Source organism: Lontra canadensis, unplaced genomic scaffold (assembly GCF_010015895.1).
Source record: "Lontra canadensis isolate GAN:19392208 unplaced genomic scaffold, GSC_riverotter_1.0 scaffold375, whole genome shotgun sequence".
In the NCBI taxonomy this organism is placed as follows: Eukaryota; Metazoa; Chordata; class Mammalia; order Carnivora; family Mustelidae; genus Lontra; species Lontra canadensis.
The window spans coordinates 102,019-119,587 of record NW_022631369.1 but is presented as its reverse complement, the minus strand read 5'-3'; the positions used below and the strand labels follow the sequence as shown (position 1 = coordinate 119,587).

The window sequence follows — 17,569 nt, the reverse complement described above, 5'->3', positions numbered from 1 at the left end:
TGAATGATGATTTAACAGTGACAAAATGAAGGCCTTTTTCCCCCCCCAGGCATACATTCAGATTACCTATGTGGAGCCGTACTTTGACACATATGAAATGAAGGACAGAATCACCTATTTTGACAAGAACTATAATCTTCGCCGTTTCATGTACTGTACGCCCTTCACTTTAGACGGCCGTGCCCATGGGGAACTTCATGAACAGTTTAAACGGAAGACCATTCTGACTACTTCTCATGCCTTTCCTTATATTAAGACAAGGGTCAATGTCACCCACAAAGAGGAGGTAAGTCCCCAGACGGGAATAGGATGAGCAAAACAAAGACATGGGAGCCACGTGAGAACTGTGTGGGTGTGGTATCTTGTGCCGCTGCTCACATGGCAGCGTCCGCGAACTTTGCCCATTCTTGAGTCATTAATTTGGGCTTCTTTTCTAAATCGCTAGTTTACCCTTGGCTTATGCTTTAAAAGGCTGGCTTTTTTTTTTTTTTCCACCCATTTAGGAATCTAAAGTTTGGATTTCTATTACTAGAAAACAGTTTATAGTTCATCTCCACTTTAAAAAAAAAAAGATTCTCTATCAGGCTCATTAAATAGTTTTCAGTCAGCGCATTGACCTAACAGATGTTATTTCACCCAGATCATCTTAACTCCAATTGAAGTTGCCATTGAGGACATGCAGAAAAAGACCCAGGAGTTGGCATTTGCAACACATCAGGATCCAGCGGACCCCAAAATGCTTCAGATGGTGCTCCAGGGGTCTGTAGGCACAACGGTGAATCAGGTGCGTGGTCCTCCATGATTTCAGGCATAAGTGGAATTGGAAATGATTCCATGAGTATGTTTCACAAAGGCCACGACCATCAGATTAAGTGGAAAGAGATACATGTTAGGAGTGGTTTGCAAAAGACACGAAGTATAAATGAAGATAGACTGAAAAAAATCTTTTTAGTATAGATGCAGTTATTAAGGTTTTCATGCCTGCCCTCTGTGCTGCTTGTATTTTTCTACTTATCTGTTCTTTTTTTTTTTTTAAGATTTTATTTATTTATTTGACAGAGAGAGATCACAAGTAGAGAAGCAGGCAGAAAGAGAGGGGCAAGCAGGCTCCCTGCTGAGCAGAGAGCCCTATGTGGGGCTTGATCCCAGGACCCTGAGATCATGACCCAAGCTGAAGGCAGAGGCTTAACCCACTGAGCCACCCAGGCGTCCTCCTTACCTGTTCTTAAACATTCTGTTAAGAAGGAACTGATTCACTTGACATGGCCTTTCCTTTAAAACCTTGTACTGAAAGAACGTGATCTTAAAAAGTCTCGTTTTTAGAGCTCAGATGGTACATGTGAATGCCTCCTTCCTTACATACTCCCTGAGGTTATCTTCTCCAGCTCTCCTTCACAGTGAGTCATGAGGAGGAAATAAGTAATGTGGAATTGCTTTGAAAATTTTAATAATATATGAGCATAAGATACAATTGTTGCTTTGTTATATGCAGATTAGGAGCCATCCCGTTATCTCCTTGTAGTGGGTTCATTCAAATCCTTTTACTGATGATTAGGGAATATTCTAGGGTAAGGGAAAATCCAGAAAGGCTTCAAGTAAGAACTCATATCACATATCTTACCTATATTTTAGGTTAAAGAAACAAAGCCAAAAAGTGCCCTCCCAAAGTAGAAACAAATATTTTTAATACCTTTACCCCTCAAAACACAAATGATTTGGGGGTTTTACTTCCAAATGATACAACACTCCAAGGGATCATCTTTTAATTTGCAGTGTTAGAACACATTTGGAATATTGAGGGGAGCTATTTTAGCAGAATCAAGTATCTAATAACCAGTGGCTTGACAACTGATTGCATCCAGGGTAAATTAAGGAATGTAAAATGTATAAGGCAAAAATGCATTGATGAATATAATAGTCCTTGAACCCCTACTCTTTTTCATTGAAAAATACTCATTGATTTAATTACAGTACCTAAGCATATAGATTTGACATTAGGAGAAGCTTAAGATATATGGCCAGAATCTGTCTGAGAAGGTTTTTTTGTATTTTGTACTTTTTTTTTTTTTAAGATTTTATTTATTTATTTGACAGACAGAGATCACAAGTAGGCAGAGAGGCAGGCAGAGAGAGAGGGGGAAGCAGGCTCCCTGCTGAGCAGAGAGCCCGATGCGGGCCTCGATCCCAGATCCTGAGATCATGACCTAAGCCGAAGGCAGAGGCTTTAACCCACTGAGCCACCCAGGCGCCCTGTATTTTGTTCTTAAAGATGTATTTATTTTAGAGAGAGGGAGTACACTCAAGGGTGGGGAGAGGCAGAGGTAGAGAGAGAGGGAGGGAGAGATCTCAAGCAGACTGCTTGCTGAGCCACAGCAGGACAGCGGATTCGATCTCATGACCCTGAGATCATGACCTGAACCAGAGTCTGATACTTAACTGACTGAGTTGTCTGGGTGCCCTGAGAAGTTTCAATATAGACATAGACGCATTAAGCTTAAATGCAGCCATCTCAGTGCTGAGAAAAAATCATTTAGGCATATTCTTCCTCTGATTTTAGAGAAGACAAAAACACACTTTTATTTTATTTTACAGGGGCCTTTGGAAGTTGCCCAGGTTTTTCTGTCTGAAATACCCAGTGACCCAAAGCTCTTCAGACATCATAATAAACTACGACTGTGCTTCAAAGATTTTACTAAAAGGTACTGAAGGCTTCCTGCGTAAAGACCCTCAAATTGAGAATGTCCAAACCACAGAATGGTGTGGGGGCTTAAGGGACCATTGAAGGGAGAAAAATCTAGGAAAGTGGCTCATGATGAGGAACAGTTTGTGCATGACTTACTATTCCTTCAGGGTGTATGTCCCCCCACCTCTAATACTTTATATTGCCATATTTTTAATTTTAAAGATTTAGAAAAGTGTAGACCCCCAATTTTTTTTAACTTGAAACTATTAGACTATTTAGCTGTTTAACCTGTGAGTTGTTGTTTATTGTGAACCTTCAGTGTGAAAGTTTTTGCTTCCCTTCCCTCAGGAAACACACAGGCAACAAACTTGGAAGCAGAAAATTTGTGTTCACATCTTGTCTCTGTCATTGTGTGTCCTATTTCAGGTCACTTAATCTCTGTGATCCTTCATTTTCTAATCTGTTAAATAAGGATGATCGTAATAATCTCCTTCCCAGAGGGAGGTTGTGCAAGTTAGATGAAATAATACATGGGTGTCTCAGGGTCCCCAGGACACCCCCAGTTTTAATGCTGTAGGAGGACTCATAGGAGTCTGCGTATAGCTGTAGTCACAGCTGTGATTGATTTCTATGGAAAGGGACAAAGTAAAATACTCACAGGGAAAAGGCACTGTGTTGGAAGCCTGGGGGGCTCCAGGTGTAGGCTCTGAAATCCTCTCTCAGGGGATTCACACAGGAGCCCCTGACTCCTCCCTCCGTGAGCTGGGATAGCATGCGTGAAATGTCGACCCAGAAGCTCACTAGGGAGTCCGTGCCCAGATTGTTGTTGGGGGCTATTCCTGTGGGCACCTTCTCCCTGGCAGATACCAGAATTCTGAAAGCAGGTGTTCAGCAGAAGCCATAATGTTTGTATAAATAGTGTAGGCACAGTGAGCCACTCTTATCTTCTGGAAACGATTACCTCCCGAAATCCCAACTCCCAGCTGCTAACCAAGGACCAACCTTGCAAATAGGCCTTTGAAGGATACCAGTCTCAGGCCTGCAGTTAACTCTCTTCTGCACAGATAATACTTGGCACATAATAAATAGGTGTTTGGTAAATATCAAATTTTGAAACAATAGGAAACAAACAGTCATTTATCAACTTGAGACTGATTTCTGCTTTACCAACACTGTAATGTAAGCTTGACAGTAGAGAGAATGATTAATTTTACAGGGGGATGCCCGGGAAGGTTTCCCAGAGAATTCGACATTTGATACGGACCTTGAAGGATGAGTATTAGTTTTTCAGGCAGAAACGTGGAGGAGAAGGGTCTACTTAATAGAAAAGAAAAAAACAGATCACGCGCAAAGTTTAGAGACTGTTCTGAGAAAGGTGAATAGTTTAATGAAGCTGGAACTCTGTAAAGTTTTTTTAACTCTGTAAAGACAAGCAGTCGGATACGGGGTAAGTCAACCTAGACTGGACCATAAGAGAGCCTTGTGTACCATTCAGGAAATGACATGATGGTCACCTAACGACGTGGCTTTGGAACCCGGTCTTTGACTCCTTGTTATGGTTTCTCTTATCAAGTCAGTCACTGAACAGCTTTATCAGGGTTAGAAATAATATCACATCTCTTTTGCCATCATAAAATTATGAGGAATGCTAACAAGTTCAAGTATTTTAGAATGGAATTTCCCCCATTCTCATTGCAATAGCTATCATGAATTGTCAGTTTCTCCTGCCTGAACATGGTGACTGTCTTTTTAAAAGGCTTCAGAAAGCTTCATTGGAAATCTGAGATTCCAGAATCTTATTATTAGGCCAGATTATCTTCTCAGTTTGGTTTTAGGAGACAACAGAAAACATAGCTTCTAATGTATGGAATAGATGAACTGTGGTGGTAAAATAAAGAAATCTACTTTATACTTGTAGAATTGACTGATTTCTAGCATTTTTTTAAGATTATTTATTTAGTTATTTAGTTATTTATTTGACAGAGATCTCAAGTAGGCAGAGAGGCAGACAGACAGGCAGGGTGGGGGTTGCGGGGGGAAGCAGGCTCCCCGCCAAGCAGAGAGCCCGATGCGGGGCTTGATCCCAGGACCCTGAGATCATGACCTGAGCCGAAAGCAGAGGCTTAACCCACTGAGTCACCCAGGCACATCTAGCATTATTTTTATTATTAGGGAAGTTTTGGAGAACAACCAAAACCACTCTGTTATCTTTGTGTGCCGGATGATCTTGGAACAATACATACTAGTTTAGGGCCTAGACATTTAAGTAGAGACGGTTATTTCTTTTTTTGCTGTTGTTTTGACTACATTTTAAATCACATGTCCTCCTCCTTATGTATGTTGTTGATAAGGTGATGAATTTCTGTAGTCTGCTGGTCTTTTTAAGTATTACCAACTTAGAGAAGGTTTTCTTCTTAAATGACAAAAAGAAGAAAACCTTCTACATAATATAAACCTTATCAAGAAAGTTATAGCCATTTTTGTTACTGTTTTGTTCAAGTCATGCTATCTTTTTAATTTTTGTTACATATTATTTTTTATATCATATGCATATGTTTATAAAGCTCACTCACAGTATATATATAATCTTTTTATTTTTCAATTAAAGTTAAAACTTTGTAATGGTTATATTATATCAAATATTTGAATTTAAGTTGAATTTAAGTGTGCTGTGATTCACCAGTGCATTGGATCTTTCTTTTTTTTTTTTTTTGAGTATAGTTGGCACATAATGTTACATTAGTTTCCAGGGTACAACATAGTGATTCACCTTCTCTATACCTTATGCTGTGCTCACAGGTGTAGCTACTGTCTGTCATTGTACACTAGAACAATACCATTGACTATGCTCCCTAAGCTGGGCCTTTTATGCCTATGACCTACTCATTGCATAACTGAAAGCATGTGTCTCCCAATCCCCTTTACCTCTACTGCACTTCCCCCTAGCATCTATTAGTTTGTTCTCTGTATTTGTAGTCTGATTCTGGGGCTTATTCCACCTAGGAAAATACCCTCTACGTCCACTCATGTTGTTACAAATGGCAAGATACCCTCCTTTTTATGGCTGAGTGATATTCCTCTGTGTGTGTGTGTGTGTGTGTGTGTGTGTGTGTGTGTGTATCACATCTTCTTTATCCACTTATCTATCAGTGGACACTTAGGTTGCTTCCATATCTTGGCTAATGTAAATAATGCTGCAGTAAACATAGGGACGCAAGTATCTTTACAAATTAGTGTTTTCATTTTCTTTAGGTAAATACTCCATAGTGAAATTATTGGATCATACGGTATTTCTGTTAATTTTTTGAGGAACCTCTATTCTATTTTCCACAGTGGCTGTACCTCTTTTTTTCTTTTGTTAAAATTTTAATCTAAGATGACTGAGCCAAAGTACATGAACATTTTTATTGGCCCTTAATACATCATGCATTGCACAAAGTTTCTAAGTATTAAAAGTGTCAAGTATGCAAGTGTACTTTGCTCTAAACAATGCTGTTTAGGTAGGGTATCTGTTGTTAATCAGTTTAAATGGTACTTTAGTTTGCATTGATTTATTCCTAAAAACAGTGAACACTTTTGTATGTGTTCACTTTTTATATTTTGGGGTTTATCTTTTAAAACTTGTTTTCATTAAATCTTTAATAGATTCAGTATAGTATTTATATTATTTGCTATTAAAGAATAGGGAGAAAAAAAATCATGTACCTACCCACCCTGCCTAAGAAATAGCGTTCTCTTTGCTTTGAGATCTCCTCCTCATATGTTCTTCTCTAATAACATCTCTCCTTTCCTTTAGAGGTAACCACTATCATGAATTTGATATTATTTACTTTATTGTCTTTATTGTTTTATTATAAATGAGTATTATTCTTTAATACACTACTTCATTTTGCATGTTGTTTATATAAATGGATAGTGAATATAATTCTGTGACTTGCTCTTTTCAGTGTTTGTGAGATATACCTATAATGTTTCTTCAATCTATTTTTATATCTTGTGTTGTATGAATATGCCCTGATTTATTAATTTTTCTGTTAGTGGATATTTGGTGGTTTCCTGTGTTTTTGTTTTTAGTTACAAAGAGTACTACTCAAATATCCCTCTGTTTCTGAATTGACAAGAGATTTCCCAGGAGTTAATAAACCTAAAAGTAGTGTTGGTTCATAGGTTTAACTTCAGCCAGATAATGCCATGTTTTTCCCCAAGGTGTGTGAGCCATTATACATAAAGGAGCTGGAAAAAGAACAAATAAAACCCCCAACCAGCAGAAAGGAAGGAAATAATAAAGATTAGAGCAGAGATAAATGATATGGAAACTCAAACAATAGATCAATAAAACCAGGAGCTGGTCCTTTGAAAAGATCAGAATTGATAAATTTTCACACAGATGCAGCAAGAAGAAAAAAGAGAGGAGTCAAATAAGCAAAATCATAAATGAAAGGGGACAAGTAACAACCAATACCACAGAAATATAAACAATTACAGGAAAATATTATGAAAAATTACGTGTCAACAAATTTGAAAACCTTGGAAGAAATGGATAAATTCCTAGAAACATAACAACCTACCAAAACTGAAGCAGGAAGAAATAGAAAATTTGAGCACAGTGATTACCAGCAATGAAATTGAATCCGTAATAAAGAAACTCCCAACAGACAAAAGTCCAGGACCGGATGGCTTCACAAGTGAATTCTACCAAAAGTTTAAGGAATACCTGTTCTTCTCAAACTATTCCAAAAAACAGAAGAGGAAGGAGAACTTTTTTTTTTTTTTTTTTTTAAAGATTTTATTTATTTATTTATTTGACAGAGAGAGAGAGAGAGCACAAGTAGACAGAGAGGCAGGCAGAGAGAGGGGGAAGCAGGCTCACCGCCGAGCAGAGAACCCGATGCGGGGCTCGATCCCAGGACCCTGAGATCATGACCTGAGCCGAAGGCAGAGGCTTAACCCACTGAGCCACCCAGGTGCCCCAGGAAGGAGAACTTTTGAAATCATTCTATGAGGCTGGCATTACCCTGATACTAAACCCAGATAAACACCACAAAAAGAACCACAGGCTAATATCTAATGAACATAGATGCAAAAATCCTCAGCAAAATACTAGTAAACTGAATCCAACAATATGTTTTAAAAAATCATTTGCCACAATCAGGTGGAATTTATTCCTGGAATGCAATGATGGTTCAGTATTCTGAAATCAATCAACATGATACATCACATTGATAAGAGAGGATAAAAACCATAGGATCATTTCAATAGATGCAGAAAAAGTATTTGACAAAGTACAACATCCATTCTTGATAAAAACCCTCAACAAGGTAGGTCTAGAGGGAACGAACATAATAACATAATAAATTGGTAAGGAAGGAGTAAAACTTGCACTATTTGCAGAATGACATGATACTATATATAGAAAATCCTAATATCTCTACCAAAAAACTACTAGAACTGATAGATGAATTCAATGAAGTTTCAGGGTGCAGAATCGATGTACAAAAATCTCTTATATTTTTATACATTAATAATGAAGCAGCAGAAAGAGAAATTAAGAAAGCAGTCTCATTTACAGTTGCACCAAAAACAATAAAATACCCAGGAATAAACCAAAGAGGTGAAAGACCTGTACTCTGAAAACTATTAAACATTGATAAGAGAAATTGAAGTTGACAGAAAGGAATGGAAAGAGGAAATGCTCATGGAAGCATGCACGCGCGCGTGCGCGCGCGCACACACACACACACACACAGCTACCCAAAGCATTTTAAAAATTTATTGCAGTCTCTATCAAAATACCCACAACGTTTCTTTTAAAGTTTTATATATTTAAGTAATCTCTGTACCCAGCATGTGCCTTCACCTCACGACATCGAGATCAAGAGTTGCTCACTTTTCCAACTCACCAACAGCATTTTTCACAGAACTAGAACAAATAATCCTAAAATTTGTATGGAACCACAAAGGACCCCAAATAGTCAAAACTGTCTTGAAAAAGAAAAACAAAACTGGAGGTATCACAGTTCCAGACTCAAGTTATATTACAATGCTGTAGTAATCAGAAGAGTATGGGACTGGCACAAAAGTAAACTCATAGATCAATGGAACAGAATAGAAGACCCAGAAATAAGCCCACAATTATATGGTCAGTTAGTCTTAAGCAAGGAGGAAAGAATATGCCATGGAAAGAAGTCTCTTCAACAAATGGTGTTGGGAAAACCCAACAGCTACATGCAGAAAAGTGAAATGGGACCACTGTTTTTCACCACACACAAAAATAAACTCAAAATGGATTAAAGACCTAAATGTGAGACCCAGAACCATTAAAATCCTAGAAGAGAGTACAGACAGTAATTTCTTTGACATCAATCATAGCAACATTTTTCTAGATAAGTCTCCTAAAGCAAGGGAAATAAAAACAAAAATAAACTATTGGGACCGCATTAAAATTAAACATTTCTGCCCAGCAAAGAAAACAACAAAAACTAAAGGCAACCTGTGGAATGGGAGGAGATATTTGCAAATGATGTATCTGATAAAGGGTAAGTATCCAAAATATGTAAAGAGGGGCGCCTGGGTGGCTCAGTGGGTTAAAGCCTCTGCCTTCGGCTCAGGTCATGATCCCAGGGTCCTGGGATCAAGCCCCGCATTGGGCTCTCTGCTCCACAGGGAGCCTGCTTCCTCCCCTCCCTCTCTCTGCCTGCCTCTCTGCCTACTTGTGATCTCTCTCTCTCTCTCTGTCAAATAAATTAAAAAATTAAAAAAAAATATGTAAAGAAATGATACAACTCAACACCCAAAGAAACCCTAATAGTCCAATTGAAAAATGGGCAGAAGACATGAATAGGAATTTCTCCAAAGAAGACATCCAGGTGGCTGACAAGCACATGAAAAGATGATCATCACCACCATCAGGGAAACGCACATGAAAACTATACCTCACAACTCTCAGAATGGCTAAAATCAACAACAGAAGAAACACCAGCCATTTGCCATGATGTGGAGAAAAAGGAACTCTAGTGCATTACTGATGGGAATGCAAACTGGTGCAACCATTATGGAAAACAGTATGGAGTTTCTTCAGAAAGCTAAAAATAGAACTACCCTATGATGTAGTAATTGCACTACTGGGTATTTACCCAAAAAAAACACACAAAAACACTAATTCAGAGGGATACATGTACCTCTGTGTTTATTGCAGTATTATTTACATTAGCCAAATTATGGAAGCAGCCCAAATGCTCATAGATAGATGAGCAGATAAAGAAGAGGTGGTTTATACACACACACACACACACACACACACACACACCAGAATATTACTCAGCCATAAAAAAATGAAATCTTGGTATTTGCAACAACATGGATGGAGCTAGAGAGTATAACACTGAGAAATACGTTGGTCAGAAAAAGACAAATACAACATGATTTCACTCGTATGTGGGATTTAAGAAACGAAACCATTAAGCAAAGGGGGAAAAAAAGGAAGACAGGGAAACCAAGAAACAGACTCTTAATTATAGAGAACAAACTGATGGTTTCCAGAGGGGGGGAGGATTAAAGAGTATATTTATCATGATCAGCACTGAGTAATGTATAGACTATGTCGAATCACTATATTGTACACCTGAAACCAGTATAAAACTATATGTTAACTATACTGAAGTTAAAATTAAAAACTTTTAAGAACTTAGAAACAAAGTGTTTTTGAAGACAAATTTAAATCCTACCGGTATTTGAGAGTTCATCTTGCCATATAACTACTACTACTTTGTATTCTCTAACGGTTTAACTTTTACCAGTTTGATGGGTATGATTATGGATTATGGATTAAATTTGCATTTCTCACTTTTTAAAAGATTTATTTATTTGATGGAGAGAGAAATCACAAGTAGGCAGAGAGAGTGGGGAGCAGGCTCCCTGCTGAGCAGAGGGCCCGATGCAGGGCTCGATCCCAGGACCCAAAGACCATGACCTGAGCTGAAGGCAGAGGCTCAACCCACTGAGCCACCCAGGCACCCCTGCATTTCTCTTTTTCAAAGAGGTCAAATATCTTGCCATGTGTTTGTTAGCCATTTCACCTTCCTCTCTGTAAAGTTACATATCGGTCCTTTGCTTTCCTAATGGATTCTTTTCCTTACTGATTTTTGAGTATTTACATAATCTGGATATATACTTTATTATTTGTAAGTATCACAAATATCTGAATTTGGGGCTTACAACTTTTTTTTTAAGAAGCTCTTTAATGTAGCGAAAGGATTCAGCCTTTTCTTTATGACTACTGCTTTTTGTATCTTAGATTACTTTTTGGGTGAAGTTGTAGTAGTAATTTTTATTTTTAGATTTTATTTATTTGACAAAGAGAGCACGCACAAACAGGGAGAACAGAGGGGGAGGGAGAAGCAGACTCTCTGTGGAGCGAGCAGCCCGATGTAGGGCTCTATCCTAGGAGGACTCAGGGATCATGACCGTAGCTGAAGGCAGACCCTTAACTGACTGAGCCACCCAGGCACCCCCGTCATAGTAGTAGTCTATATTGACTTCTAAAACCCAATATAATGGTATCTCTAAAATTTCAATATGGGTTAAACAAAAGGGGGAAAAGGCAAAAATGGCTTATTTTATTTTTTTAAATCCACTTGCAGTTGATTTTTGAGGATGGTTCAAGGGGATTAGTTTGACTTTTGTGCATACTGATAATTGATAATTATCTGGATATCATTTATTAATTGTGGTGTGAATTGGGGTCAGATTTCTTTTCCATATGGATATCCAGTTGACACAGCACCACTTATTTCAAAAATTGCCCTTTCTCTTCTGCTTTGTGGTATTATTATAAAGTATAATAAATATTATAAATCAGGTGCTCGTGTTGGTATGCATCTGTTTCTGCGATCTTATCTTCCATTATTCTCTTCCTCTCTTCTTGAGCCAATATCATGGTCTCTTAATTACTGCAGCTTTGATATCTAGTAGAGCAGTTTCTCTCACCTTTTGTTCAAGGACTATTTTGGGCCCTTCTCCTTTTCATATAAATTACAGAATCAATTTATCATTCCCTCCACCTCTCTACCCCCCTAAAACTAATAACCTGAATCTGTAGATAAGTTGGCAGAGAGTTGGAACTTCTTTAGAACTTGACTCTTCCAGTCCATGAATGTGACCTAGTTCTCACTTAGATCTTTTGTTTTCTTAATATTTTGATTTTCTGTAGAGGCTTTACATATCTTGATTTTATTCCTTGGCAATTCATACTTTTATGCTTTTGTTAATATCTTTTAGAATTATATTTTGTTTGCTGGTATACAGAGTGCAGTTGAATTCTATATTTTTACATGAGGATATTGCCAGACTCACTTGTTAATTCTAATAATTTATCTGTAGAATTTTTTCCCCTTTTTACAGTGATGTTTCAAAGCTCCAGTACTATGTTATTCTGAATAGCAGTGTGATAGAGGACATCACTTTCTTGTTCCTGATTTAAAAGGGAAAAAAATGCTCACCATCGAGGATAGTGTTTTCTTCAGGTTTTTTATAGATGCTTTGAGTTAGGTTAAAGAAGTTCCCACCTATTTTTGTTATGCTGAATTTTCATCATGACAAATTTTAGAGTGTTATCAAAGGGGTGTGTGTGACATTGGTGGAACAGTTTGCTATTGTCTTGCTTGTTGGAGTTTTGCAACTGTGTTTATGGGGAGATTAAAATACACTTTTTTCTTTTTAGTTCCATTAGGTTTTGGTATCCCAGCCTTGAAATAGGAGTTGAGACTCTTCTCAGAAATACACTTCCCCACCACCACCCCATACTGTAGAATAATTGTGTTACACTGGGATTGCCTGTTCTTAAGATGTTTAGTAGAATTTGCAGTTTGTTTTCTGTGTGTAAAGATTGTGATTTGACTTCAGGTTTGTTCTGTTCTTTTTAAGTTGCTAAGCTCTTTGCTTTTAGCTTTAAAAAAAAAAAAATTAAGACTATACATTTTCCTCTGAACATCACTTAGCTACAATTCTGTTAAGTAGTGATATGTGTACATTGGTTGTTAGTTTTTTTTTTTTTTTTCTTCTGTTAAGTGTTTGAAACAGCGAGCTATGTGTACATTGTTTAACATCCTACTACTTGATCTGTTAGGGTCCAGGTACTTTTTCTTAAATATCTGAATAAATTGGACAAAGGATTGTTATCAAGGACTATTCATTTAAGCAGCTTATTTGAATATCAGCAGACCACTGTGCCAGATGCCATTGTTGGTACATGAATGAGTAGGGTAAAATCCCTTAAAGAGCTTTTAGTCTGATGGTGATATGTGAGAAAATGACTTAAGTTTTAACATTCAAAAATATATAATTTTTAGTTAAATGAAGACGGTTAAGTGAATGTTAGTGTAAAAGAACTCAAGTTCATCTCTGTCCCCTGCCTTACCCCCAATGCAAGAGTGAATATTTAATGTTCCAATGAAAAACTGAATGACATTATCATGGTGAATGTGTGTAGTAGCATCCAGTTCTCAGACTGTGCCAGAAGAAATCTTTTGGTAACACGCTGTTTTTCCTAGGTGTGAGGATGCCTTAAGAAAAAATAAGAGCCTAATTGGGCCTGATCAAAAGGAGTATCAAAGGGAACTGGAGAGAAACTATCATCGCCTTAAAGAGGCCTTACAGCCTCTGATAAACAGAAAGATCCCTCAGTTATACAAGGCAGTATTACCTGTCACCTGCCACAGGTATGCTCATTTTTTCCTATTATTTTGGATATCTTCAGGAAAATGAAATCCGCTCGAATTGTTCAATAATAATGAATTAGTGTAAATTTTATTACGTGGTTTCAGATATTGTCTCTTGAAACTTAGGAAGTTCAACTAGCCTATTATGAATAACCCTGTTATGAATCAACCTTCAAGATAGAAGTCAGTTCTTTCTGTAATTTGAGAATAATAAAGTTGTGTTAAAGAATAATAAAGTTGTGTTAAATATGCATACTAACCAAGACACAATAGTCTGGCCTCCGAAAGCTATTTCTTTTAGGCCTGTTATACTTTATTTATATAGCAGAATTTACTAGAATGTATCAAGAGCCAAATACTCATTTTCCTTGGCCCTAAGAGTAAAATAGTATTACAGTATGTTCTTCTATATTTGTGTTAAAGTAGGTGGCCCCATTGAGTATTTTTCTCCACTAATTGTGAGAAATAAAATAATACTTACCTTTAAGAGGTTGTTATAGAAATTAAATTTTAGGCATGTGAATTTCGAAGGACAGTGTTAAAACAGCACCTGAATTCTGAAGAGGGCATAACTGTTAAACTTTAACTGCCCTTTTTTTTCATTTTGAAATCCAAATATACATATAACCACTGAATATTTTACCACCCTTTTCTTTGAACTAACAACAGTAAAGCTATTACATTGTTAATAAGTTAATATCTGGAAGACCTCTGAAGTTGCTTATATGAAAATAGAATGTATGTGCATGGTAGAACATGCTACAAAAGTGAAATGAGCTATTTGATCATCTGGAAATTAGTCCCTGTTCTTCAGTGATGTAGAAAAAAAATCACACATGCATTCAAAGAAGGTCTACTAAGGGCCTGCTGTAGGTCATGTCCCCTACATGGAGCATTGTTGTAGCTGTACAGTAACAGACGGAGATGGGGGCCTTTCTAAATTCGTCTCTCTCAAGGATAGAGAACAAACCGAGGGTTGATGGAGGGGCTGGGGAATGGGTATTAAAGATGGCAGTTGTTACGATGAGCGCTGGGTATTTTAAGTGATGAATCACTGAATTCTACTCTAGAAACCAATTTGCACTGTATGTTAACTAAAATTTAAATTAAAAAATCCTGTCTCTGGCAAAATATAATTTGCATCCACCATCTTATAACTGATACATTTCCTCTTAAAATTCTCAGTGGGAAGCAGTGCCAGTCCCCTCTACTTTGTGCTTCCCTTCAGTCTTTTTGGAATTTTTGCCTCCTTGTTGCCTTTACCCACCTCCTCTTAACTCACTGGTCCAAGGTCCTGGGAAGAGGGTACTGGGTCCTTGACATAATCAGGCCCTTTGGGAATGCTAGTCTTGCTTCCTTCAAATTTGCAGCCCATTTTAGTGGAAACATTGTTATCATTCCAATCTAAAGGAGTTTTTCCCTTAACACTGTAATCCCGAGTTTTGCCTTCCTCTGTGATCTATGTTATGGTCAGTCCCCCAAGCTTTTCTTAATATTGTTCTTTTGGAATTAACGAACACACTTTGGTGCGGGGGCTGCTGGTGTGGTGAACAGTGTCTAGCTTTCAAGGCTGGTATTTTCCCTGGAACCAGAAAACCAAGCTTTGAGATTCAAAAATGATCTTTTTGTACCTGCCCTCACTTTTCTTGGAGATTTAAGCCTCAGGGTTTAACCTTAATTGGAGGAAGGATAAACTGAAAGAAACCAGTTTCAGAATAGAGAAAAAGATATTAAGAGGTATTGAAGAACATTATCCTCTTCACTGTTAATTTCTTGAGAACTTAGAAAATAGCATTTTCATTGAATCTGAATTTTGCTGATTAACATAACCTGGAATATTATTTTGCAGTAGGCTTAAAAGCTATTAAGAGGGTCGGTCTTGAAGTGTGACCTTGGAACACGTGGAAGGGTGTCCCTGAAACCCTGTGAGGTTTCTACCAAAGGTTTTTCACTTTTTTCACTCTCATTCTTAAGAGTTTTCCAGAGACTACATGCAATATGAATATTGTGAAAGATTGAATGCAGTAGCAGGTATGAGAATTTAGGCTTTCTAGAATTTAGGCTTTCTATGAGCTAGACATTTAATAAATGTCTATAATAATAAGAATGCCACGCTCCTAAAATTCTTACGAGTTTTTAAAAACAGTGCTATTTATAGTGACGTGTAATGGGTTATTTTATTAAATAATAATTTAAAATTTCCTTAATAATTTCTAGTATAGTGAGTATCAATGTAGAATCCACTTTCAAAAGCTTCTTGGGGTCCTCAATTTTTAAGTGTAAAAAGGACCTAACGCCGAGGGAGGAGTTTGAGAACTGCTTAACTCTTAGGATTTAAAATTGTAAATAACCAGCACCTGCCTTTTTCTTTTTTTTTTTTTTTTTTTTTTTTTTTTTTTTTCTTTTTTTTTTTAAGATTTTATTTATTTATTCGACAGAGAGATATCACAAGTAGACAGAGAGGCAGGCAGAGAGAGAGAGAGAGAGAGAGAGAGAGAGAGAAGCAGGCTCCCTGCTGAGTAGAGAGCCCGATGCGGGACTCGATCCCAGGACCCTGAGATCATGACCTGAGCCGAAGGCAGCGGCTTAACCCACTGAGCCACCCAGGCACCCTGCCTTTTTCTTTTTAATAATCACAAATCTTTTTCTGAAATCTCTCACCTTATTCCTTGCTCCTGTTTCATCACAATATCTAATTTGGACAAATGAGTAAATGGTCAATGCATTTGGCAAAGTGGTTACTGTAATATACTTTTGATCTATAAAACCAGAATATATAAAGCAGAATGTATAGGATGGACATGTAACTTGAAAGTTAGTAACTCTGATGGCAAAACTTTGAGATAGCTCTGCAGAAAGAAGTCTGTAAAGCATAGTTTAAAGAAATATGCAAAACTTATTTATACTTATATCCTTTCATTTTCTCCCCAGAGATTCCTTCAGTCGGATGAGCCTGCGCAAAATGGATCTTTAAAATAAATGTACTTGTCTTACTCATTTGAAGAGAGCCATGTATTCAACACTGAGTGTGAAAAGATTTATTGAAAAACAGGACTTGGGGCTTAATTCTGGAAATTCTAGCATTAATTTACTACTCATTGAAGAATGTGGTGGCCAAAACAGTATCAAATGTAGATCACTGAGGTTTGAGAATCATGGCCATGGTTTCTCATGTTCTGGTAATATGCTGTTATCTTTTTTTAAGACTCAAAAGTAATGACTCACTATACATTTACTATTATTTATACCATAGCTAATGTTAAATTTATTTACTTTAAGTTTGTATTTTTTAATTTATATTACCATTTATAGATTCATTTTGGAACCATTTTAAATGTAGTAATGCTTATTTTAAAGGTACTATTAAATATGTGAACGTTTACACTAATTTTACTGAGACTTTAAAAATTATTATTGACAAAAGCAGAGAATCTTGAGTTGATTCAAGAACTAGTTCCAAAACTAGCAAAGTTTTAAAAATGAAAATTGACATTGTACAGGCCAAAGAGCCCAAAATTAATGAATAAATGGGTATAGATAGATATGGATAACTGGTTTGTGAAGTCTTAAAACAGGTTTCTAAGTTATTTTCCACTTACAAACAAAAAAAAACAGAGCCAAAAACAAACAACAAAAACAACCAGGGATTTAGGATAAATTATAGAGTAACTTTACCTGATGAAACTTTTGTCTGTAACAATTAAATACTGGGATAGCTGCTACCAGTCACAGTAGCTTAAATCTTTGACTCTGAGTCTTGTTATACTGATAATATGAACTTCATGACTTTGAGCAACTAGTGAATGATTCCCGTGTTTCAAATTAAACAAGCCAGTCATTTTATGAGTTTGGTCATTTAAACTGGTAAACTAGAAATCTACTTTAGAGTTATCTTACATCACCATAAAAAGGACACCGAGAGCTGGTGTTTGATTTTAATCTACCAGTTGAATGAAAAGTTTAATTTTTTAACACCTATATAAACTTTAAAATTAGCTGTTTTAAGAACTAATTTAAAGTAACTTTGACATGAAAAACTAAGGCAAAAATCCTTTTGAAAATATTTATTGCAATTACTTTGGGCCAGGTTTATCCAAAAAACTACCTATTAATGATTTTTGGAAGTGTTTTCAATAGTTTTTTCTTTGTGTAGTAATACAGCTTATAGAAA

The 17,569-nt window shown here is 36.8% G+C and overlaps 1 protein-coding gene across 1 annotated transcript; it reads left to right on the top strand.

The window, feature by feature from the left end:
• Window positions 1-10: 10 nt before the first annotated feature.
• On the top strand, window positions 11-16,786 carry LOC116862910 (dedicator of cytokinesis protein 7-like). The gene is made up of 5 exons (XM_032850364.1): window positions 11-286; window positions 641-784; window positions 2,593-2,699; window positions 13,231-13,398; window positions 16,330-16,786. The coding sequence occupies exons 1-5, from the start codon at window positions 26-28 to the stop codon at window positions 16,370-16,372; spliced, it is 723 nt and encodes a 240-aa protein (XP_032706255.1). The 5' UTR covers window positions 11-25; the 3' UTR covers window positions 16,373-16,786.
• The last annotated feature ends 783 nt before the right edge of the window (window positions 16,787-17,569 follow it).

What these genes read in the sequence shown, in the direction of transcription:
- LOC116862910 (XM_032850364.1), top strand. Translation starts at nt 26, where the DNA reads ATGAAGGCCTTTTTCCCCCCCCAGGCATACATTCAGATTACCTATGTG. An exon ending in ATGTCACCCACAAAGAGGAG is followed by an intron (nt 287 to 640) that starts GTAAGTCCCCAG and finishes TATTTCACCCAG; the next exon opens with ATCATCTTAACTCCAATTGA. An exon ending in TAGGCACAACGGTGAATCAG is followed by an intron (nt 785 to 2,592) that starts GTGCGTGGTCCT and finishes TTTATTTTACAG; the next exon opens with GGGCCTTTGGAAGTTGCCCA.